Source organism: Podarcis tiliguerta (genome assembly GCF_965153285.1).
Source record: "Podarcis tiliguerta genome assembly, chromosome: 8".
NCBI lineage: Eukaryota > Metazoa > Chordata > Lepidosauria > Squamata > Lacertidae > Podarcis > Podarcis tiliguerta.
Genome location: NC_139541.1, coordinates 15,344,125 through 15,368,990, shown reverse-complemented (window position 1 = coordinate 15,368,990; position 24,866 = coordinate 15,344,125). Strand labels below are relative to the sequence as shown.

The window sequence follows — 24,866 nt, the reverse complement described above, 5'->3', positions numbered from 1 at the left end:
AACCCATGGATGCCTACTCCAACAGTCCCATTGAGTTTGATGGGGCTTTCAGCCAGGTAAGTGTGTGCAGGGCTGCAACCCCAAACTATTTCCCTCCCTCTTGGCATAAGGAGGGCGTGTGCTTTTAAAACTTGGATCTTGAACTTGAAATCTCACCCAAGAGCAATACAAGGACTTTTTCATGTTCAGTTGGATAAATATAAAACAAGAAGCAAGGAACAGCTCTTACAAAGTGTATTTCCCTCAACCCTTTCAAGTTACATTTTTAGCCCTCCAAAAGTTTAAAAACCACAGAAACATGTAAGTTTGCTTCGTTAGAAAGATGCAACAGCTTGGAAATGCCATATATCAATGGAACACAGGCCGCAACCAAACAACAAGGCTGCGACAGTGTTGCCTGGTTGACCCAGCAAGCTACTAGTTGAACTTGTTCACTGAATTTCCAGCAGATATTTTAGTCGTTGAACGGGCCACAAATTGGGCAACAATCCCCTCCTGTGCAACAGAGGTACATACGTAGTGCAGAAGCAGCACAGGGTGGAATAGACTTTCTGCTTCTTCTTTAAAAACAAAAAAGAAGTGGAAGATCTGTGGGAGAGCATAGGAAAAGAAGATTTCTAGTAGGCAAAAAAGATTAATGAAATGTTGGGGCGATGTCACAGCAGGGATAGGGAGGCCTTAATGGACCACATGTTTTCACAAGAACTTCTTTCTGTTCACAGGGGAGTGTTCAGCCTCCATTGCAGTAAAACACAAAAGAGAAAAATAAGTTAATGAAGTTCATTTAATGGCAAAGAGGTGGATGGGTAGGGAAAGGTGACCCAGACACTAGCACATCCACCAGCCACTGCAAAAGAAGTGACAGCTTGGTGCAAGGGAATCTCTCAGTGACAACACACTTCATTTTGAGATTTAGAGAAATTACGACTTCCCTATCATGGAAGTGTTTGGGTGAGGGAAAGCATCAGGCTTCTCTTCAATGGAGCAAAAGCTGCACATTTTGTCATGCTACAAAACAAAACAAAACCCTGATAATTGGGATGAAGAGCTGTCCTTTCTGACACATTAAAAAACCGGTCATGGGGAATAAAACCTGAACGGCAAGGGTGAACTGCATTTATTGCTGGTTTTATTTGAACAGGTGTCATCATCAGCCCCAAGAAACTGAGGCTTTTCACATTGGGAACTTTTATGAAGTTGCAAATCAAAACTCAAGTATCATTTCCAGAGAGGGAACACCTGCTCTTTGCAGGTAGACCAATTAATTTGGGATCGCCTTTATTCCTCTTTTCTGTATATTATCTCTTATCATATGCTATTATTCTTGGTATCTCTTCCTCCTCCTCCTCTCTTCTCTCTCTCTCTCTCTCTCTCTCTCTCTCTCTCACACACACACACACACACACATACAGATAGCAATAGCACCTGGACCCTCATAGCCAAGGGCACTTGGAAACTCTGGTTTGCCGCAGCCAGGCTCTCAAGCTGGTTCCTCTAGATAATGATCTCTCCTGCAAAGACAGTGAAACCACAAGTTTCCCCTTCAATGTTTCCCCACCCCCTCAAATACTTCATCAGTACCATCTCACCTAGGTGCCTTCTTGGAAGTACTGTGAAAATTCATGGCACGGGGGGAGACTCCTGGATATAGGCAGAAAACAACTCCTAGAACTTCAGGGTTTTAACATGCATTAATGTCATTGTCTCCGTTTTTCAACAAACAGGTTGTATCACCTGAAGCCACTTGGATATTTTCAGTGGATATGCTCTGCCTCCAAAGAGATCAACAGGCACACAAAACCAAGCCCAATTGGAGGAACTTGTCAATTTCATCTCACTAAGTCAGTGCAGGCATTAGGCCAAAGTTACACAATTCAGGCTCTTACAGCACTGCCACATGTGAAGCAGCCAACAGGTTAAAGATCAAACTGTGCAGACTGCTTAGAATAATTGGTTCGCACTCCTTCCCAGTTTGACACTTTGCAACTCACAGATATTTGGGAATACAGAATTCCTCCATAGTACTGACAGGCCTTCTGCAAGGTGCAAATGGAGTTGCCCAAATTTGCAGCAGAGGCTCATTTTCACAACTCTAAACGAACTGTCAGGGCTTCCAACCACCTCCTTCCTACATGGGCAGAATTGAGAAAACCAAACATGCTTTCAAGCAACAATTTCTTGAGGAGAACTGAAGAACAGAGGAGACCAGCGTGAAAGAGTCAGCTGCACGTAGACTCTGCAGCCAACAGGAAGTCAACAGTTAAGCCTTTTTTTTCTTAAAAAAAAAGGCAAGCAAGCATGTGTAATAAATATGGCAAAACATTTCCCCCTCCCACCTTGACAATAAATGTGAAGCAATAACTAAATACGTTAATTCCCTCTACCCTTCTTCCCTCCCCCTACAAATTTTAGCAAGGAAAACACTGATGTCAGCAAAACACCTGAAAGCCACTCATTTTGCAAACAGCAGCAACAGTCCATTTCCAGTCTCACACAGCCACGCCCCTCTCCAAAAACACACACAAGCATGACCTAAATAAGCACCAGAGCTTGAAGGCTTTTAGAAGTAGGATGTCAGCAATAATTCTTAAAAATACAAAATTAAAAATTAAGGGGAGTGTTTCCATTGGTCAAGTTTCCTTCCTTTAGCTAGCCAATCAGAGTCCGCTTTTTTGTTTTTGGGGAGCCAATCATGAAAGCATTCCTAGAGTTGTCCTTGATTTAAACTGCCTTGCTGACCCACCAACAGGGCATACAGAACAGACGGCTGTGAAATGCATTCAGAAGGTCAGGTAACAGGAAAACTGAATTCAATGGGTTGGGGAAGGCTACCACGGGACAAGACAAAAAAAAAATCAGGGGAGGGCAAAGGAACTCATGATTGTCCGGCCATCTTCCTTGATTTCCTAGAGCTTATTTGCCCTGCTCCAGCTCTGAATTGCTCCGACAGCCCTTCAAGCTACTGCCGTCTGTCTTCAGTCTCCGATCTGGAAAATGCCATCACCCCATCCTCAGCACCTGTAGAGGAAAGGCAAAAAATGGGATGTTATTGGACAGGTAGGTTTTATTTGCTTAGACAAAGAGTAAGACATGCTAGCCAGTTTCCTGCATTGTGAGGAGATCTATTTCCCTAAAGCTAGGAGGGGCTGTGGGGAAAGAGAAATATGCCCATTATTAGGGCAGATAATTACTATTCTTTATCACTGTTTGTCTGCAGGCTTTGAGGAGCTTTTAAATTATTGGCTACAAGGTTTTGAGAGAAAGAGAGTGTTAAATGCAAGTTATAACACCTTATTTTCACCTTGTGTTCAGAGGAATCAATGTTGTTCCCAAACACTGATTATAATTAAAACCTACAGTGCATTCTGAGAGTGAGCTAAAGTGCTTCTTTTTAAAGATGACTGAAAGTGTTAAATGACTCAGAAATCCAAAAGAACATAGCAAAGATGACAGATCAGAGACCTGGCATGCACAAGCCAGCAGTGCTGTGCGTGGGTTGTACAAGTGATCCTCCCATTCCTCCCTAATTTGAACCCCCCCTTGTATCATATGCAGACAGATGTTGATCCTTTTGTCCCACTGGCTAGAAAATTCACTACTTGCTCTGTTGAGTGATGTTGAATATGAGACAAAGGACTACAGGGCAAGGTTAAATAGTGCTAGCTATTTTCCTCAAATCATCCATATATACTACTTATAAATTACTGGGTATCCTAGCTTTGCTGGAGGTGTTGTGGTGTACAAGATTAGTGTTGTTAAACTGCAAAGACCTGGGTCTGAATCTCCACTTAGCATTGAAAATAACTGGTTAAGCGTGGGATGACAGGCACATTTTCTCAGCCCAACCTACCTCACAGGGTTGTTGTGAGGATAAAAGAGGGAGACCATGCTATGTATGCTAACCTCAAACTCCCAGGGAGCTAGTACATAAACGTAAATATAATAAAATAATAATAATAATAATAATAATAATAATAATAATAATAATAATAATAATAGCAGCATTTTAATTACAGGGAAGCAACTTGTCTCAGTCCACTTCACCACACCTGCTGTTACACAAGGTCCTTGCTGTCTTGGTAAAATTCCCTTATTCCTATCTTCCAGTGGCCTGTGCCTGGAAGTTCCTAGTTCTTTTTCTTTTATAGCAAGACATTTATGAAGTAATATGGGGATGGAATGCTTTACTGCTTCCAGAAACCACACAAATAGGAAAGTCCCTGGATGAGTGCAATCCCCGAGTCTTCAAGTGGTAACTTGCTGCAGTCTGTGTGCAACCAGCCTGTCCTGTTAGGAAGATGAGAAGATCAAAATCTGGGGGAAGCACAAACAGCCTTCTCCCCACTTAGGAAGACAATACAGGCAAGCTGGCTTTCCAAATGGCTACATCAACCCTAACAAGCCACTATTCCATAAAACAGGTAACTTGCACCCACTTGATGACCTATTGTGAACTATTTGCTCAGTACTTTGCAGACAAAATTGCTTGGATCCTTTCTGATTTGGATGCTATAGTTGATACAGGTCCAGTGGATGTAACTTTGGCCTCTGCTGGTCCAGAAATTGATACTTTTCCATTTGTACAGCCTGAGGATGTGGACAGGATCCTTGGAAATGTGAGAGCTACATGTGTGCTAGATCATTGCACAAGGGCTGGCAAGGGGGTGCCCCTCTGGTCAATGCATCCTTACAACAAGGCAGGATTCCAGTGAGCCTAAAGGAGGCAGTTATAAGACCTCTGTTGAAAAAGCCCTCCTTGAATCCCACTGTACTAGAAAATTATTGGTCAGTCTCCAATTTCCCATTTTGGAGCAAGGTACTAGAGTGTGTGGTCGCATCTCAGCTCAGGGGTTTCTGGAGGAGACTAATTACTTAGATCCATTTCAATCTGGTTTCAGGCCTGGTTATAGGACACAGACGGCTTTGGTTGCCTTGGTAGATGACCTATGCCAGGAACAGGGCAAGGGGAGTGTGTCCTGTTGGCTCTGCTGGACCTCTTAATGGTTTTCAATACTACTGGCCATGTTATCCTTCTGGACTGTCTTGCTGGGATGGGACTTTGAGGCACTGTTGCACAGTGGCTGTTCCATCCTGGAGGAGCGAACCCAAAGGTGGTGCTGAGGGACTCCTGCTTGATGCCTTGGTCATTGGCCTACAGGGTCACTCAGGGTTCTGTTCTGTTCTGTCCCCCATGCTATTTAACATTTACATGAGAGGTTGTCCAGAGTTTCAGGGTTTGGTGTCACCAGTATGCTGATGACACCTAAATCAAAGGAAGCTGTCTTGGTTCTAAGTCAGCGTCTATCATCAGTAATGGACTGGATAAGAGTGAACAAATTGAAACTTAATCCAGACAAGACAGAGGCGATCTTGGTCAGTCGGAAGGGAGAACAGGGAATAAGGAATCAGCCTGTGCTGGATGGAATCAAACTCCCCCTGAAAACCCAGGTTTGCAGTTTAGACGTACATCTAGACTCAGTCCTGAGAATGGGTGCCCAGGTTTCTTCAGTGGCCAGGAGTGCACTAGCAGAGTTAAATTTAGTGCACCAGCTGTGCCCATTCCTTGAGGTGTTCGATTTGGCCACAGTGACACATCTGGTAGTTAAGCCACTTTTGTGCACTGCTGGGAATGCAGTGCAGGATGGCCAAGATCTACAACAGAACTTTCCACCCCCAGGACCCACCTAAGAGGCCTAAAAACTATCGACATGACTAGTTACAAAATGGGGTGCAGGGCTGAAGTCAGTCACAAAACGGCAGCTGGTGGAGGCAGAGTCTGACGTTATCAGTCGGCTATTACCACAATCATTTCCCCTCTTTGGAAACAGTTAAATTATTTGGCACAGCAGGTTCCATAGTTCAGTCTTCTTAAAAGCTAAGGAAAATATTGAATTTGGTCATATTGTGACTCAGACTCTCAATTTTAGGCAGAAATTGCTGTTTCAGAGGCTCTAGGAGAGAAGAGGACCTCAAAATATTTTTACTTAATTTCGGGTCATTTCTCCTTTCACACTTGTACCCTATTTCAACCGCAAACTGATAGTTCCTTTATCTCTCTTCCTGCTCTTACATTCACTTCCTCCTCCTCTAATAGTTTCCCTCTTATTATTCTATTCCTCTTGATTCCCAGTTTTTATATTATACTATAGTTATTGCTTATTATTATGAAAAGATTTATCTCCCTCTTTCTAATTCAATTCAATGCCACAACCAGTTCTTTCCTTTACAGAATGGAGGAGCGGCTTCCTGGCTTCTCCTTTCCCTCTCTCTTGGTCTGCCCACCCTTCCTTCCTTCCTTCCTTCCTTCCTTCCTTCCTTCCTTCCTTCCCTCCCTCCCTCCCTCCTCATCCCCTCTCTTCTATTACCCTGTCCTCTCCTTCTTTCCCTTCTAACTTGGTATGATACAGCCTCACTCCTGCTCCCATGCATGCATGTATACCATGTGTGAAGGGAGCGGCTGCCATTGGTTAGGGGACAGGCAACTGCACTGAGGCCCACTAGTAATCCCTAGCCCAGCAGGCTGAGAAATGGTGCTCTAGGACACATGGGGTGGGAGGAGAAAGATGATCCATCTAGTTAGCCTTGAGCCCCTCTTTAAAGCAGGCTTCTGGACAGCAAGGTGGTCTTATGGGGAATGTCTGTGCCATGTTTAATTTGCTGCAGAACTTCTGGCCTCCCAAGGCTGACACAGAGGAAGCTGCTGGTACTTTCATCTGCAGATCCTCTAGCAGCAATGATCAGAATCAAATTAAGAAGCGGCATGCTTTCCAAGAGTCCCCACCCACATGGCTGCGGATGTTTAGCTAAGCCTTCAATTGATCTTTAGTTTTAAAAATGATCTTTGCCATTCAAGTGCAACTGATAACACAAAAGCATTTCCCCCCCTTGGCCCCACACAAACTAATTAGGCCTGCATGAACGGATTATTTCCTTTAATAAGGCTTTCTTTGAAGCCTCTTGGTTAAAAGGATTAGATAGCAGAGAGAGCAGTTCCAAATGCAACACATCAACAGACTCAAGTTTTTTCTTCCTCCTGAAAGACACTCAAGGAAGCCACTTTGCAGTTTTTGCTGATGGAAGATTAATTTAAGTTACTATCTTTTGGCAACTTAGTTCAAAGCAATGCATTGCCCCTGGGCAGAGATCAATAGTAAGGAGATGGTTATGACAACAGTTTTATGTCTTGCAAAGTTGCTTTAGTTATGAGTAGAGAAAGCACAGACCCACCACCCACAGGCTCATTTTGGTCAGAACAGAGTACTCTTGGATTTAGAAAGGAAGCACGGCTGCTAAGTGTCATGGACTGGTTGGATGCAAAGGAATGGTGGGAGCCAGCAGAGGAACCACCAAGAGAAGAAGGCTCAGAGCCTGGAGATTGGTGGTGGGACGATGATGAGTGGTCACAGGGAAAAGCAGGAAAAGATTGGGAGGTGGTGGTGTCGGAACACATCATCTGCGAAAATGTGTTCCTCTGACTGGAAGTCTGAGATCCGTGTTTATAATGTTTATTATATATTACAATTTACTAACTGTTAGTAGCACAAAAGGGAAAACCTGAACACCACACAAACGCGAGGGGAATTAGTGATCCTATAAAAAAGAAACTCACAGATTTACAAATCCCCTAGGGAAATTAAAATCCTCAGTGGCACTTGGTTTCAACACCAAGTGACAGCACCAGGTTCAAATAAAGGACAAGGAGGTAGCAGTCATTTTTGGCAAAGGAATAACCTTTAAAATTCACTCAATTCTGAAATACAATAATGGTAGATATGTTTTTATTAATGGGACAATGAGTGGATCTGTATATGCACCAAGTCTGAAGCAACTTCATTTTATTCAAAAGGTATTATATACCCTCCAACATTTCTCCAATGAAAATAGGGATGTCCCATTGCATAGTGATAATTTTACTATTTATACCCCACACATCCTATTGGGTTGCCCCAGCACTCTGAGCAGCTTCCAACATATATAGAAACATAATAAAACATTAAATATTTGAAAAAAAAATCCTTCCCTATACAGGATTGCCTTCAGGCGGCTCGGAGGCTGGATAACTCCATACCCTCCAATATTTCTCCAATGAAAACAGGGACATCCTACCATACCCTCCAACATTCATCCATTGAAAATAGGGAAATCCTATGGAAAAGTAGGACATTCCAGGATCAAATCAAAAACTGGCACGGCTTCTCTGAATCAGGGACATCCCTGGAAAATAGGGACACTTTGAGGGTCTGGCATTACGTAAATTCAATAAACTTGCTAAAGGGAGAAGCCATACTAGGGGGTGACTTCAACCTTAATGTATGAGCAGTCTCTCTAAAAGATGAGCAAGGGCGCCACCTGGAGGAACTTTTTAAAAGATAAAGACCTTGATTTTTTCTTTTTACATCTGTTTGCCAAAAGTCTAGAGTTTTTACTTCCATATTCATAAAAGTGTTGTTTCACTTATAAGAGGTTGACTGGTGTGTTATTAATTTCTAGTCTATATCTTGCCTCTTTTGTTCAATTACTCTGAGATGTTTTGAACCAGAACTTTTATATTTAGTTAGTAGATCAGTAATTTCCATTTCTAGTTTGGTTATTGTTGTAGAGGTTTAATATATGATCTTTCTTTGAGACATATACCTCTTGTCACTGCTTTCATAGCCTCCCCCAAGGCTGGTAGAATTGGTGCTGTTATTGTTGTATTCCTTAAAATAGAATTGTAGGGTTTCTGCTATCCTTTATCTAGATAGTTGATTAGTCTCTAAAATAGGGTTAAATGGATTTGGATGTCATTGCTCAGTCCTATGGTCACTTCTACTGGAGCATGGTCACCAATGATGTTACCAATATTCATTGATTCTGTGAAGGGAAATAACTGTGGAGTGAGCAGTTAAAAGTCTATAATCCAGATTGAGAACCATGTTGGCTTGAATGAAATGTAAAACTGAATTCTTTTGTATTTTCTTTGCAACTTGTATCATATGAGTTCCATTTTGGAAGAGTTATAGTAATTTGCATGCATCTTATTTTTCTCTCGCCTCCATCTTTTAAGTGGAGGAGGAATAAGGATCTGGAAGAAACCACTGTCTGGTTACTGAAGCTTTAGTAAGCTAAGGAGCTTAGTGTGTTGAGATAAATTAAGTGCAAAGTCTTTAAAAAGAGCTTTAAGAAAAATAAAGTCAGTAAAGTAATCTTTCAAGCATTCTGCAAAACACCTATTAGTTAGTGAAAACATCTCAATCATGTGGACTATTAAATTCTCATTTTTACAGGATGAGGTACAAATCTCAAATACACAAAATTACACTGAAAGATCAGTGTCCTAGTTCCAAATTAAACTAGAGAGCTTGGAGCCCAAGTTATTTTCCTGGAAGTCACTGGGTGGAATTCAATGTAGCACAGTTATAACTGTTTCATCTGCACAAGCTTTTCAGTTTACTGGATGCCATGATCTCCCTCCCCCTCACTGCTTGGGGTTATCCCCACCCCCAATCCCCGCCAATTTGAAGTGGGAGGGAGTGCAGAGTGGGAGGAGAGGAATCCCCATTCACAAACACAAGGGGCTTATTAGGTGAATCCCACTCATTAGTCAAACTGCAGTGGATAGATCCAACAAAGACAATAACCAAACAAACAAACAAAACAAAACAAAACAAACTCCACTGAAGTTAAAAAGGCATGCTAAAAAGTAAAAAAGTGAAGATTCAATGTAAGACCAGTTTCTGTTTGTGGTTTAACTACTGTGGCAGACCTTCTATATTCATTTACTTCTTTGCCCTCCTTACACAAGTCCCAAGGATAATAATGTAAGCCATTCTGAACTTCTTAGAAGGCTAGGAAGTATAAAAATGCAACAAGAGCTACCGTATTTTTCGCCCTATAGGATGCAATTTCCCCTCCAAAAATGAAGGGGAAATGTGTGTGCGTCCTATGGGGCGAATGCAGGCTTTCACTGAAGCCTGGGGAGCGAAAGGGGTCGGTGCGCACCGACCCCTCTTGCTCTCAAGGCTTCGCGCACCTCTCCGCAAGCAGCGGGAACCCAGCGCTGGGCTCCCGCTGCTTGCGGAGAGTTGCCTGCATGCTGAAGCCTGCCCGCGCTGAGCTCAGCGCGTCCAGGCTTTGCGGGCCTCTCTGCAAGCAGCGGGAACCCAGCGCTGGGCTCCCGCCGCTTGCGGAGAGTTGCCTGCATACTGAAGCCTGCCTGCGCTGAGCTCAGCGCGGCCAGGCTTCGCGGACCTCTCCGCAAGCAGCGGGAGCCAGCGCTGGGCTCCCACGGCTTGCAGAGAGCTGCCTGTTTGGGGGCTGGGGTCGGGGGAAGCCCGGGCTTCCCCTGACCCCAGCCCCGCACCTGCGGGGGAAATAAATTTCCCCCCTTTATTTCCCCCCAAAAAAACTAGGTGCGCCTTATGGGACGGTGCATCCTATAGGGCGAAAAATACGGTACACTCTCTTTGTACAGAACCTTGCATCAATTCGTTACCTTGAGGGTCATAACCGATCCTCTGCTGCTATTCTATCCTTTGTCAAAATTTATGGATTAGACAACACTAGTGCTGGAAAAACATCCATACCTGTTTGCTACTTGAGTGCATTTGAAAAGAAAATTATTAATATGATGAATTCCAAAGAGGTAGCTGCAGAATCTGTCTTAAAAACAGATATTTCTTGAGACACCAGCTTTCAAGCGTTGCAGGCTACTCCAATTGTATGGTGGGCGATCTCTCTCTCTCTCTCTCTCACACACACACACACCCACACCCACATATACATAAAGATTTCAAAACAATGAGATCAGAAGTCCATGAAAGGCAAGGGGCAGTAGAAAGTGGGTCCCATTTTCCTGCAGAGTCCAAATATATACTAACAAAGTGGAGCTGTCCACTTTCAGCTATCTTTCTTGCTATGCTGACTTATCACAGACAGCTGCTTATTGGGAGTAGATCAGTCTGATTTTATTGCTTTGGCTCCAGTCCACAAAGGGGCTCAAAGGTGACAGAGGACTCTCTGTTCTTGTTACAAATATGATGCTGCTGGGTTCATAAGAGCAGCCCCGCTGAATCAGATCAAAGGCCCCTAGTAGCTCCTTCGTAGGAAGAGCTAAGACTGAGAGAGATGCTATGCAGGTTCTACTAGAATCATATCCTTTTGGGGAAAGGGGGGGCAAATCAACCAAAAAGAGCAAGGCAGAACAAGGCAGGAGATCCAAGCGGCAGGCTTCTTCTTCTAATGTGCACTACTTTTAAACCCAGAGGTGCCTTTGGTGTGGAAATTCCATGGAAGCAGGGTCTCCTAGCAACAACAGGATAACAGATGACACCATGGCCCACAAAGTAGATGAGCAGAGTTATCTAACAGACAGCAGATGCTTCTTCCTCCCCCATCCCAATCCCAATCCCCACTCTCTTCCAAAACCCCATTTTTTAAAAAAGAAGAGGAAAGAAAATCTCTAGTGGATCTTATGTAAGTACAGGAGACTTATTTCAAGATAATCCTCCCAGCCTTCCAAAAGCCCCACTGCCAATTTCAGCAGCCCAAATCAGTTTTCTTTTCTTTGCCAGAGAAGGGTTTACAAAGCAGCACCCCAAGAAAATTCCAGCTGCACAGAAGAAAGGAAGATTTCCACAGTTAGACTATATATAGCCAAATTACACAAAGAAGCTAGAGGAAAATGCAGAAATGAATGGCATCTGTTTAATTTCTTAAGTACCATCATTCACTGCAGAACCCAAATCATCTGGAATAAAATCTTAGGTGAAGATGAAATAATTAAAGGTTGTAGTCTGTCTTAGTCCTACTCAGGGTAGACCTATTTATATAACCCTTTGAGGCCCAGTAACTTCAACTGGTCTATGATAGATATTGAAAGCAAACCTTTTAGAAAACGTTAGTAAAGGTAATCAAGTTTTGTAAGTAGTCAATACCCAGTTAAACCTAATTCACTGAGCTACAAGAAGTTCTTTTCAGGAGACAAACTGTGCAAATGAGGTTTAAGCAGTAGATTCAACCAAAACTGTTCCACTGGGCTGCAGGTGGGCAGCTCTGCCATACAGTGAGAAATATGTAAGGGAGAAAGTTTCTAGCTTAGTCTTCAACTCAACATGCCAGTTTTCTGTGAGAAGAGAAATTTTCCAGCATAGAAGATGGTCCCTTAATGGGAGTCACAAAAGGCAGTGTGAAGCAACGCAGTTCAGAAACAAGTTTATTGCCTCATCCTATTTTCTGAAAGTGGACCAGATTTGCTAACCTTTTTTGGGCCAGAAGTGGCAATTTGAGATGAGGTTGCCTATTAATTGAAAACCTGTGCTTAGTAAGCAGCTTGTGTGGCTGATTATATGTTTGTTTGTTTCATGTGTGAGTCGCTGGACATGGAGCAGACTCAGGTGACTTACAACCAAATTTAAAAACTTTGTGAATTCCATCAAACACCTAAGTGGAAAGGAAAATCTTTACCTGGCACATAAACTATGTCAGTGTCAGTGCCAGGAAAGTTTATGTTTCACTTGTGAGAGCATTTCACTACTGGTGGTGGTGCCACAACAGAAAAGGTCCTCTCCCTTACTGGCACCCTCTAAGCCTCTCTCAAATAGGACACACAAGAAGGGTTTCAGATGATGCTTGTGAGGTCTGGTATATTCTTGAAGAAGTAAAGAAGCAAAGCCTAAGATCAGAATGGAGGTGGTGGGGCACTGTTGCTATTTGTCCCAGATAAGCAGCAAATGACAATGCTGAAAATAACCAGTCTGTAGAAATAAATGCTGACTGGGTTGCTGGAGATTGAGAATTCAGTCCAACATTTCATATAGCAGTTGAGGAATCTACACCAGTTACTACACCAACAACTCACAGGAGGAGTGAACCTAAGATCACTCCCAAGCTGAAGTGAAGGCTTCAGTTGCAGCTTGTTCAAACAAAGCTGTTGGCGCAGAGCCTAAGATAGCTGGCTCCTTCACTGATGAGAGTATCAACTCACCCCTAGCCAAGCTTATAAATAGGCAACTGCCTGTGGAGACTAAGAAATTGCTTCCAGGTGATCAGGTGGAACAGCTGTTTACTTTTAGGGCACAAATGACTGCCAATGATACATGGGAGCAGGTGGGCTACTATTTATTTATTTTTTTACAGACCTATTTGCAAAGTTGTTCTTGGCAAAATCACCTGGACTTGTGCTTAACCAGACTGTTCTACATTCATGTGTGTGCATGCACAGATATTTTAACTCTTTATCTTGCATTGAGCTGCCCTAAGTCTATACAGGAAAAAATATTTAAAGCCATTGTGTAGTCCAACATAATTCTTAACATGAAAAATAGCTTGCACAAGGCAGTGGAAGAGCCTGTTGCCACAGGACAATTGCTGTGAATCTAAACTGGTGAAACATGAATATTATTTCCCAGGCAGCAGGACCTGAAGTTGTGTCTGCAGTTACAGTTCCAAGCAGAATTTACTTCCTCTCTCCCACTGCCAAACCGAACTTTGATTTTTATAGTGGCCTCAGGTTTCATTACAGACCCTGTCTGGTTCTCCAGCAATACAATGGCACCTTCTAGCTATGGTGCATTCAAGTTCAAGTGGCGCACAAAAAAACAAAATAGCAAACCTTAAACCTGTTTAATTCTGCAGCTGCATGCCCAAACGATGCTCTCCAAACTACCTCCAAGAGGCATGCCCTCCTAGGGTGACAACCCAGTCCAAAGGGTGGGATACAAATAAAAAAATATTATTATCATTATTATTCCAATAATTAGCTGCTTGGCAGGAAAAGGGGGGTTCTGTCTCAGTGCAGAACTCTTTTCCTTCTTTTTTTGTTTTTTATTATTAAAGATTTATTAGTTTAAAAAATACATGCATCGTCTCTTTTTCAAGTTGTGTTTTCTACGGATCAGTTTCATTTGTTGTGAGACATAAGTGTTGCATGCAGTATTAGGTTGGAAAGAAAAGGGGGAGAGGGATATGGTGAGTGGGGTGGGGTGGTAATGCTTCTATCCTTCTATGTGTGGGGTTTTGTGTCAGCGTCACTTGGATGAGTTCTCTAACTATTCGCTTGTTATATTTCCTTGGTGATGAGAGAGGTTGGGGTGGCCTAGGGTGTGGTTGGCTGTAGTGAGATTTGTTTATGTGTGTGAGTGTGAGTGTGTGAGGGGGTGGAATTTTGGATCAGGCTAGCCATATTGATTTGTATGCTGTTGTTGGATTCTTGTTGTATTGTTGGGGTATGTATATGATAAAGGGGAACCATACTGGGGTGACACAGCTTCCACTCTGGAAATATTTTCATATTTTCTTGCCATTTATCTCTTTTTAAAAAGAAATTGAATAGCCCTGAAGGTTTGGAAACTGGTTAATAGCGATGAACAGCAGAGAAAGCTGCAGGCGCTCACTAGATGCTGCATTCACTAGTGGAAATGTCTGTTGTTCAGCATGAACACAGACTTTGTGAACAGACAAAACCAAGTAGGAAGTCAGTTGTGAAGATTCCCATTAGATGATTCATCTTAGCAAGTCCCAGTTTACACAGATCTCTTTGAGCTGCTCAATTCCATGGCAGATTAGACTCCAAAATTATGCCCAAAAGCTATGCTGAGTGACTCACACCAACTGTGTCTGGGCTAGAAAAAGGCAGATGTGACAAATAATGGAATCACAATAATAGGTGGGAGGGGAGCAATTTTATAATGTGGTCTGGCTTCCTGTAAAGATGATCTGACGTTAGGAATCAGGGTGTTTTCTATAGCATGATTTATGTGGTTGAAACTCCCTTATTAAATTTTTCTTTACCGCTTTAGAACCAAGGCTACAAATCTGCCTTTTGAAAACAACCCTTTATTTATTTATTTTCCTCCAAGGAGATCAGTACTCTCCCATCTCAAAGCCACCCTGCAATTAGAAGAGAGCAAACGTCTCCTAGTCACTCAGTAGGTCTCATGGAAGAACAAAAATTAGACCAAGCATTTCCCTGGTCCAACACTTTACTGATGCCCTTCAAATGTTGTTGGACTACAGTTCCCATCATCCCTGATCTCTGGCTGCACTGGCTAGGGCTGATGGGAGTTGGAGTACCACAACATTTGGAGGGCCACAGATTGATGTACTGTACTACTCCATACCGGCTCTCTAACCAGAGGTGTTGCAATTCTGTAGGCAGCTGCTGGGAACATTTTCAGTACAGTGATACCTCAGGTTACATACGCTTCAGGTTACAGACCCCGCTAACCCAGAAATAGTGCTTCAGGTTAAGAACTTTGCTTCGGGATGAGAACAGAAATCAGGCTCCGGCGGCGCAGCAGCAGCAGGAGGCCCCATTAGCTAAAGTGGTGCTTCAGGTTAAGAACAGTTTTAGGTTAAGTATGGACCTCCAGAACGTATTAAGTACTTAACCTGAGGTACCACTGTAACAGCTTCAAATCAGTGCATCTTTGTTTCTCTGGCATGTATCTACAATATTTTGGGAATGAGTGGTGAAAACACAAAACGTATGTTTATTTATTTTTATAAAAGTATTCATACCCTGCCCTCTCATAATGTATCTGGACAGCGTTCAGCAACATAAACACACACACCATTAAAGAGACTGCAGAACAATCATTAAGATGACTGGTTACTCAAGAAAATGTCAAACAACTGCATAGGCCTGACAGCATGTTGCTAAAAGCAAAGCCTTCCTCCATAGCCTTCAAAGTATCCTTTTCCTTTGTTCATGTGCAAAAAAAGAAGATCCTAACTGTGTGCTAGCAGGAAGGAACACACAAAACAATGAAAGGCATCCCAGCAAAACCAAGTATTACAACCCTGAATCCAAATCTTATCTGATCCCAGTCTACTTTCAAACCTCAGGCAACTTTCTTCCCCTAAAACAGTACTCTACAACCTTGGGTCCACCATTGTGCGATTGGTCCACATCTCCCATCATGCCTGATCACTGGCTAAGCTGGCTGGGGATGATGGGGAGTCACAGTCCAACACCAAGTGAGGACTTGGGGTTGAAGAATATTGCACAGAATTCACAGTGCAGGCTGAGTGGCTCCCCTAGCCCAGTCCATCAGCCTATCTGCACAGAGTATATTTGCATCTCAGCTCTGTGCTCCCCAAGGGAACTGGCTCTCTCCAAGAACCAACAAGGCAGGGCGGCAGAGTCACCAAAGTTGATACTCCCACTTTAACGACCACACAGATTCTGCTTTCCAGTCTCATTATGCAAATGACCAACAGCACAACCTAATTGCAACCTCTTCATTTTAAAAAGCAAAAAACCCCAGATGCATCCAACTGTATTTGCACAGAGCGTTTCAAGAGTGTAACGCCTTTCAGTTTATCTGACAAGTAGCAGCTTAGCACAAACCCTCAAGAGCTGCTGCTTTTGCTCCTTCTTTAATAGGCGGGGAACTAATGCAGAATAGATCAAAACAGATGACTGAGAAAGAAGGCGGCCAACATTCCCTCAGGCATGTACTTACAGATTAAGGCCTCCATTCTTCAGATCTTTCATACCTCTGAGCCCCTGCCGAAGAACAAACCTTGGAGTTTGGTTTCAAAATATCCCTTGGTGTCAAATACTCCAAGAGGAACAGCTTGCATTTTGAGAAGTACTGTGCTAATTACCTTCCAGTGAATTGTTAACATCACTTTCAATGCGGCACTTCCAGATTGCAAGGTAGGGAATTCTAGAGCTTTCCAGCTTTCACCCATGTTTCTATGACAGCCATGCAGCTTATTCCCACTCTGAACTCCTCCACAGAACTGAAAGCATCTCCAAATCCTTTCTGCCAACATACTTGGCAAATGTCTAAATCACACTTAAATGGGAGCGCACCCCATCTGTTAAAGAATGAAGACTGAACAGCATAACCGACGTTAGATCATCTAGCGTGGCTATTCTGCACATAAAGAGACCAATGTCTTTGGATGAAGTGACAAAGTAACCCTACCTGAAGACAAGATTTGCCACTCAGCAACCAGTTACCATTTTCTAGGGTTGAGGTAGCCAAAGTGGTGCCCTCCAGGTGGTGCTGAACTACAACTCTCATCAGCTCAGCATGGCCAATGGTCAGAGATTATGGAGGTTGTAGTCTAACAACACCTGGGGGGGGGGGCACTAGGTTGGCTGCTCCAGCCTAGGGACTAGAAATTGAACCAGTCTTCAGCATACATCTCCCTGCTTTCAAGCTATGTCAACAAAGGCATAGCTGAGCAACTGCCACAGTGTTTGCCACTGCACAGGCAGGGAGTTGGTCCAGATGAGAACAGAATATGCAAAAGGCAGAATTTCTATTAAATGGAAAAAAGCAAAACCTTCATGTATGCTCAAGCTATGAAAGTTTGAGTTTGCAAATTTAGAAATCTGGCTGGATTCAGGAGAATGTGAAACTCCACGGTCAGGATCTGAGGAACCATTAAATTAATACCCAGCCCCAAAGGGGATTCAGATGGATCTTTGATGCACATCAAAGGCTTTGCAAATCAGATTTTAAAATTTCCTTTGACACCTAGATGCAAGATATAGGGGTAGGGGGGTAGGAGGTAAATAGACACTATTTTCTAGGGGAAATGGGAATATTTTAAATTCAAGCATCTCAGAGGTTCTGAAATTGGTTTTTAGAGGAAGCTACTGCCATCTAGTGGAGAAGATCTCCATTCAGACAAGCAATTTCAGTTTGGCTAATTAAGACACTGAAATATACTTGATGTTATTTAATTACCTCCATGGTTACCTCTTCTCCTGTCCACAGAATAAGAATGAGAAAAGCAGTGACTCCCTAGAGCAGAAGTTCTCAAGAGCAGTTCCTGTGAAGCTCTGCAGGTTTAAGATGCTCTTGGTTTAGAGCAGTGGGAGGGCTTCTGCAGCCCTCCAGATGCATTACCATCCCTGACCACGGACCATGCTGGCTGGGGCTGATAGGAGTTCAACATCTTGAGGGCTGCTCTGCATAAGCCAGTTCTCTACTCTATCACACTTTGGAATGACAAATTAAAATAATTCTTCAACATGTCTGTATTTCAATTTAAAATTTCCACAGCAGTTTGCAATCACTAATAAACATACAAAATGAAGAAGTGTGGTTTAATGTTAGTTCACAAACAGGGATCTTAGTTCATGTGCAAACTGTTAAATTTAGTAAACTTTAGTAAAGTTTAAAGTTAGTAAACTGACATCAATTCTGTTTTGGACTTAATAGGGAACTTTGACCTAAGCAAGACTGGCATGCCACGGAAGGGATGTAGCAAGCGTGTCCCAACGTCCATATTCAGCTGCTAAACTATGGCTTGAAAAGCTCCTTCCCCTTCCCACAAAAACAACAGCAGACAAATGTAATACAAGCAAATAGAATAATGTTTGACAAATTTATGGGGGCACAAGACTCAGCTTTCTTTCTTGGCAAAAAATTATGTTAACTTTCTTGCTGATTTTGGATTTATTTTAGCACAGGGAGCACAAAGTTCTTCCTTTCCTGAGTCTTGATCTTTCAACATCGTGGCATCTATGCTTTGGAACTCCCTGCTTATGAGCATTAGACAGGCATCCTCACTGTATTATTTTAGATGCTAGATACAAAATGTTTTATTTCAACAAGTCTATCCAGATACTTTTTTCCTAAGTAAAATAATATAAATAAACCTATTCTGTAGCTTTAAAATAAATTTAAATGCATTTCCACAAAGACCACTTATACCAATAAATATTTGGAAAGCTTACATGTCTCCCTTTCCCCTGCTACTCACCCTGATCAATTGAATGCTGAGGAAGTTGGCTAAGTTGGCTATTCACTACCCCTGCGTACGTTCTCAAGAACTCCTCTTCACTGGTGGTTAACTGTACAAGGACAAAGAAAAGCAAATCCACAAATAGAAACTCAGCAGTAGGGTCTGTGCTTATTTACTATTCAGAGTACAATTCATCACAGTTCAGTTCAGTTTTCCTTACTGTCACTTGTACCTGCTTCCAGTCACACAAGAAAGGGCCATAAAAACAACTTCCTCTTTTTGTGAAACCACACTAAATGGACACCACACTAAATGATCCCCATGAAATCAAAAATAATTTGGAGACAGCTACTGTTTTATTCATCTACACATGGCAATATAAAATGAAATTACTTTGCCCAATAATTTAAAAAAGGAGAGACAGAGAGAGAAAAGAAGAAAATCCAGGTGCTACAAAATATTATTTATTATAAGCCTAGTGAGTTGGGGGGGCATTTAAGGGAATACTTTAAGCAACATTTCTAACATACAATGGATGCTGAGATAACTCCTATATCCCTGGTGTGTTAATAAGCATTCCCTTGATAAATGATTTTTTCTGAAATACACTGAGCTCACGGGAAGTAATATTTTGTTGCACTTGAATTTTCTTCCCCAAGTTCCTCCACCCCCCCAATAGTATTGGTACCCTGATTCTGTGGTTGGATTCCAATGACCAAGAGAGCCTATGTGTTAAAATAAGCCAAAGAGTAGTCCCCAACAAGTCCCCAGGTAGACAAGCGTCCATTTATCCAGCAGATGACCAAAGAATGCACAACTGAAATTATGTATTCCTCTATTAATATCATACATTCATTTTACATTTTACAGTTTTAATTTTCAAAAAGGAGTAGGTAGAAAAATTACAGAAACCTAGATGTAGTATCTGCAAAATAACTACTAGGATTTAGGCTATTAGTCATCATAGCTATTATCTTGGGATCACAAGTGAGAGAATGAAAATGCCCTCATTTTGTCCTTGTAGACTGCCTTTAGGCACCTGGTTGGCCACTATGAGAACAGGATGCTGGACTAGATGGTCCTTCAGTCTGATCCAGTTGCAAGGCTTATCTTTTGTTCTTATGGGATGAAGGTTTGGGGGCAAATATTTAGTATTATTGTATCCTTTTAAAGATGTGAAATCAAGCAGAAGTAATATTATCCTGTACCACATTCAAAGTTGTTTAGTTAGAATCATGATCTTAAACATTCCTAGTGGCACCTTCATCTGCTCAAGAGAAACTGGAACCTTTAAGGAAAGCAACCAGTAACAATGGTAAAGGACCCCTGGATGGTTAAGTCCAGTCAAAGACGACTATGGGGTGTGGCACTCATCTCGCTTTCAGGCTGAGGGAGCCAGCGTTTGTCCACAGACAGCTTTACAGGTCATGTGGCCAGCATGACTAAACTGCTTCTGGTGCAACGGAACACCGTGATGGAAACCAGAGCGCACGGAAATGCCATTTTACCTTCCCACCACAGCAGTACCTACAGTATTTATCTACTTGCACTGGTGTGCTTTCAAACTGCGAGGCTGGCAGTAGCTGGGATAGAGCAACGGGAGTTCACCCTGTCATGGCGATTCGAACCGCCAATCTTCTGATTGGCAAGACCAAGCGACTCAGTGGTTTAGACCATAGCGCCACCCGTGTCCCTAAGGAAAGCTATAGAAGAATGTAGGGAGGCTCTTAGTCACAAAAGTCCATGATTGTAACTAGCTACCCCTGTAAGTTGCCCTGTACAAGAAAGAATCAATTTGAGGTGAACAAGCAAGAAAAGTTTAGCAAACTGGAAAATGGCTCTCTCTCTTTAAACCCCTTGAGTGCCACAAACAACTAATATGGGCATGGTGTACTAGAGGCTAGTACAAATTACGCTGAACTAGTAGCTTCTGTGAGGGTTTACAAGGCTGCCTGCAATACTTACATTTGATCCCATCTTCCTAAGCATTAGCAGGACTCTGACTTTCTGCTGAATATACATCTCCTCCGGACTCTTCCCGGGGACACCCTCACGGTTCATTCCCCTCTTCCCAGTTCCTGAGACTTCTAAATATTAATCACAAACAAAAAAAGATACAAGAATGGTTTACTATGTTAAGAATAACAGGCGAAGAAAAGGCTAAGTATTAACAGTTAAAACCAGCAATACCCTATCCATAGGAGCTGCCTAGTTAGCAGCAGTTATTTCCTAAACCAGGGATGTGGAGCCTATGGCCCTCCAGATACTGTGAGGCACCAGTTTCCATCAGCCCTTGCCCACATAGCCAGTGGTCAGCGAGAATGGAAACTGTAGTCCAACAACACCTGGAGGACCACAGGTTCCCCAACCCTGTGGTACACCATTTAACTCCAGCTACAAAATGTCATGACTATCATGCTAGATCTCCTGGGAGTGCTCAGCTGGGGCCACAATATATTAAAGGCTGACAAGTTCATTTTCCACAGGAAAATAAATGGTTTACAGCTGCCTTGAACAAAACGCTGTCAGGAGAACATGTTACAATGCTTCAGTCCTGTGGGCACACCAACAGCATTTGACACAGAAGCAAGTGACCAGGTATTGAACTCACTTTTTAAAAAAAAAAAATTATTTATACGTTTCAAATTTATACATTTCACTAATTTTACAATCATTTTAACATTTCAAAGTCTGACTTCCTTCCCCCTCTTTCTGCGGTTCTTTAAATTTATTTTTTAATATCTTCTGCATATCCAAATTCATTTAATTTGATCATTTAATTATCTACTTTAAATATATACTCTTACAAAACCGCAGGTTATTACAATAATCGTGCCAATGTTTTTATCTGTTTGCAATTTATCTGTAAATATTCAATAAACCATTTCCATTCTTTTATAAAAAGTTTGTTATCTTGATTTCTTATTCTTCCGGTAAGTCAGTCTTCCTTGGGAACCATGAGGCAAACAGGCTCATTTGACAACAAGAAATCAAGCCTTTAGTATCATTGGCCCAGACTGTGAAACACTCTGCTAATAGAGATTCAGTGAGCACCTTCTGTGCAAACTTTTAAACACCTGCTGAAAACTTTTGCAGGCCTATGCGGGAAATTAAGAGTACATCCCCCACAATGGTTCATTGAGGTTTGTTTTTTTTTAATTCTTTTTTGCTTTTAACTTATTTTTAACTTTTCATTACAGTGGACCCTCCAGATACGAACTTAATTTGTCCTGGGGGTCTGTACTTACCCCAAAAAGTCTGTATCCGGAGGCATTGTGTCTGCGGCACGGCAAAACCCAGAAGTATACACTTCCGGGTTTGCCGTGTTCATAACTCGAAATTACATTACCCGAGGTACCACTGTATTTGGTTTTATGTTTTTATATTGTTGTAAGCTGCTGGGATATATCTTTATGAGACAGCAGCATATAAATATATTCACAAATAAACTTTTACAATGAATTAGCAGCAACATTCAGCCTGATTGCTAGCTTAATCACCAATATGAATGCCTAACTAAATATTAAGATACCACACACAGATGACAGTTTATCCATGCAGCCTTTCAGTTCCTCCAAACTGCACAGAATGGATCGTAGTTTATAAGAAGAAAAAGATGTTAAGAATAGACCAAGAGCTAACATTACCTGCTTGCCTAGTAATCTCAGGCTATGAGAACGTTTAATCAAGAACAGCCAAGGAAGGAGAAATCAAAGATGCAATCTGCGCTTAGGGAAAAGCATGCAGGGCTCCACCTACAAGAAACCATACAAGGAGAATGAATTGTAGTATCCATATTTGATTGGGTGCATTGTAATTTCTATATCATTTGTTTAAACGAAATAAAAAAGTGATACTATGTTCTGGAAATCTGCGCACAAACACTTTAACCAAAAGCTCACTAGTTTCCTGTTTGGCAACTGCAGTGTATGCTGCTGCTCTTAGACAATTCATTTTTATCTGAAATAAGTCATAATCTTTCAAGAGAACCCAGCTGTCCCTTCAAAAGGCAATAAATGCCCATCAAAAGCAAGATCAGGATATTAGGGAGCAGGCTCTAACAAATTCATCTACTGTGACTCTAGACCTATCAACAGATAAACTTGGGAAGTTCTCCAAAGGCTTCAAAATTAGCCAGATCTTGAAGGAAGCATTCCTCCTCAGAGATGGAGCAAGTTATAGCAAGATGGCACATGTCACTGCACCTTCCTGGCACCATCACGTATTATAATCTTAACTCCTTTGAGGCCAACATACTGTTTCTCATGTGACCTCAGGAACCAGTCTGTTGACTATATGACAGAAGATCTCACTTTGCCCAACAATGGCCCATGAATTTGGGTGGTTGCTCCACAAATGTGGAACTCTAAATTGGAGACCTGCCAAAGCCCAAGAACTTTTTAAGGGTCCTGCAATGCCTCTTAATTTAGCTTGTCAGCAAACCTATGGTGGGAAGGGCCAGGTGAAGGAATGTTAGTATAATGTTTTCTAAAGCCACGATATATCCCAACAGACTATAGCCCGAGTTATGGAACAAGTCAGACACTCTGGAAATTAAAAGGAAGGCGTTTCTTTCCACCAACAGGTGAAACACATAAATAGCTTTTTAAAAGGAAAAAATGAGCATTTTATGCTGCATTTTCCAGCAGGTGGCACCACTTACCAGGGTCAAGAAACACCAGCCCCATCCCTCAGACAAATTTTGCACAATTCAGAAGGAAACCTTAAGCCAGGGGTGAAGTATTTGTGGCCCTCCAGGTGTTGCTGGACTACAACCCACGTAATCCTTGACCTTTGACTATGCTGCCTAGAACTGCATACAGTAACATCTGGAGGCTGCAGTTTCCCACCCCTGCATTAAGGTGAACAGTACCCTTTCTTTCACTTCATTTCTAAGGTCGAAGGAATTAAAATAAGAGTAGACTAGAAGTGGGAAAAGGGAAAGGAAACAGAATTTTTTTTAATACAGTTATGATTATTCAGTTCAGGCTGTGGCTGAATGGCATTTATCTCTGAACTGCCAACACAGCAATCCAATGATAGTATAAACCTCGTGCCTCAAAATATACTAGAAAAATGAATGAATCAGACGATAACTTGACAACATAGTTACAAGTCCCTGAATGTTAAAGTCACTACGGTTTAGATCGGGGTAGTCAACCTTTTTATACCTACCGCCCACTAATGCATCTTTCTTGATGGTAAAATTTCCTTACCGCCCACCAATGCTCGATGGAAGGAGGATTTAGCTTGTGCTGTAGAACCCCCTACCACCCACCCAGAATGCTGAAACGCCCACTAGTGGGCGGTAGGGACCAGGTTGACAACCCCTGGTTTAGATAAAAGACAAACTTTTAATGCTATAGGGGCATTGAAGCAAGGCATGATTGCTACCATCCAGCAAAACAGCCAAAGATAGGCAAAAAGATCACATGCAGGGAAGCTAATCATGCTAATCCTCCTCCTCTGGACTCGGCAGCTAAATAGTCAGGTTCCAACTGAAAACATAAGCCAAACCATGACTTAGCTCAGTATACAACAGGAGCAAAATAATTGGGGAAGAGCTAAGTGGCCACAATCTCCTCTCTGGGAACCTGCATGGTTTGGCTTAGTGTGATGTGAGAACCAGGCCACTATCAAGAGATGGTGTTCTGTTCTGCTCACAGTATACATTTTACTTCACTTTCTGATGATGCTCTAAAAGACTCTCTTTGCCGAGTCCTCAGAGGGAAGAAATTCTGCAGCCAAGGGGCAGTCACTCTTCTATAGGCTCCTACAGTCCTAACTGGTGCATGAACTTAAAAAGGTGTTACTCATCTATTTTAGACACCAATGTGGGACACATGGGTGATTATGGTTATTTGGGATATGTAGAGCTAAGTGGTTTTAAGTAGGCCACTGAAATTGTCCACAAAGACAACATGAAACCTGCACAAACTCTACCATGTTGGCTTTAAGACACATCCAAGCTACATGGGTGAAGGCAAGCTGCCCATGGCATCTTCCAATATACAATAAATTGGAATCAAGTTATGCTTGCTGTGTAATTTGAAGGCTCACGGGCAGCCCCTGGCAGTTTCCCCTGCAAGCTTTACTGCCTAAATTCTTTCCTCAGTCCTCACCCGCCCCCCGGCATGAAATAATAATACCATGAACTAATGAATGGAACCACCACA

The 24,866-nt window shown here is 42.3% G+C and overlaps 1 protein-coding gene and 1 long non-coding RNA gene across 2 annotated transcripts; one reads left to right on the top strand and one right to left on the bottom strand.

Moving 5' to 3' along the window:
- Positions 1-219: 219 nt before the first annotated feature.
- Positions 220-20,771, bottom strand: CTNNBIP1 (catenin beta interacting protein 1). The gene is made up of 3 exons (XM_083454425.1): positions 20,656-20,771; positions 18,709-18,799; positions 220-3,018 (listed from the first exon to the last, which is right to left on the bottom strand). Exons 1-3 carry the CDS (start codon positions 20,749-20,751, stop codon positions 2,960-2,962), a joined length of 246 nt encoding a protein of 81 aa, XP_083310551.1. The 5' UTR covers positions 20,752-20,771; the 3' UTR covers positions 220-2,959.
- LOC310684002 lies at positions 6,362-9,624 on the top strand. The gene is made up of 2 exons (XR_014514642.1): positions 6,362-7,668; positions 7,819-9,624. It is a non-coding gene; the product is annotated as an uncharacterized lncRNA (long non-coding RNA).
- Positions 20,772-24,866: the final 4,095 nt, after the last annotated feature.

What these genes read in the sequence shown, in the direction of transcription:
- CTNNBIP1 (XM_083454425.1), bottom strand. Translation starts at nt 20,751, where the DNA reads ATGAACCGTGAGGGTGTCCCCGGGAAGAGTCCGGAGGAGATGTATATT. An exon ending in TTAGGAAGATGGGATCAAAT is followed by an intron (nt 18,800 to 20,655) that starts GTAAGTATTGCA and finishes GTCCTTGTACAG; the next exon opens with TTAACCACCAGTGAAGAGGA. An exon ending in TCAGCATTCAATTGATCAGG is followed by an intron (nt 3,019 to 18,708) that starts GTGAGTAGCAGG and finishes TTTCCTCTACAG; the next exon opens with GTGCTGAGGATGGGGTGATG.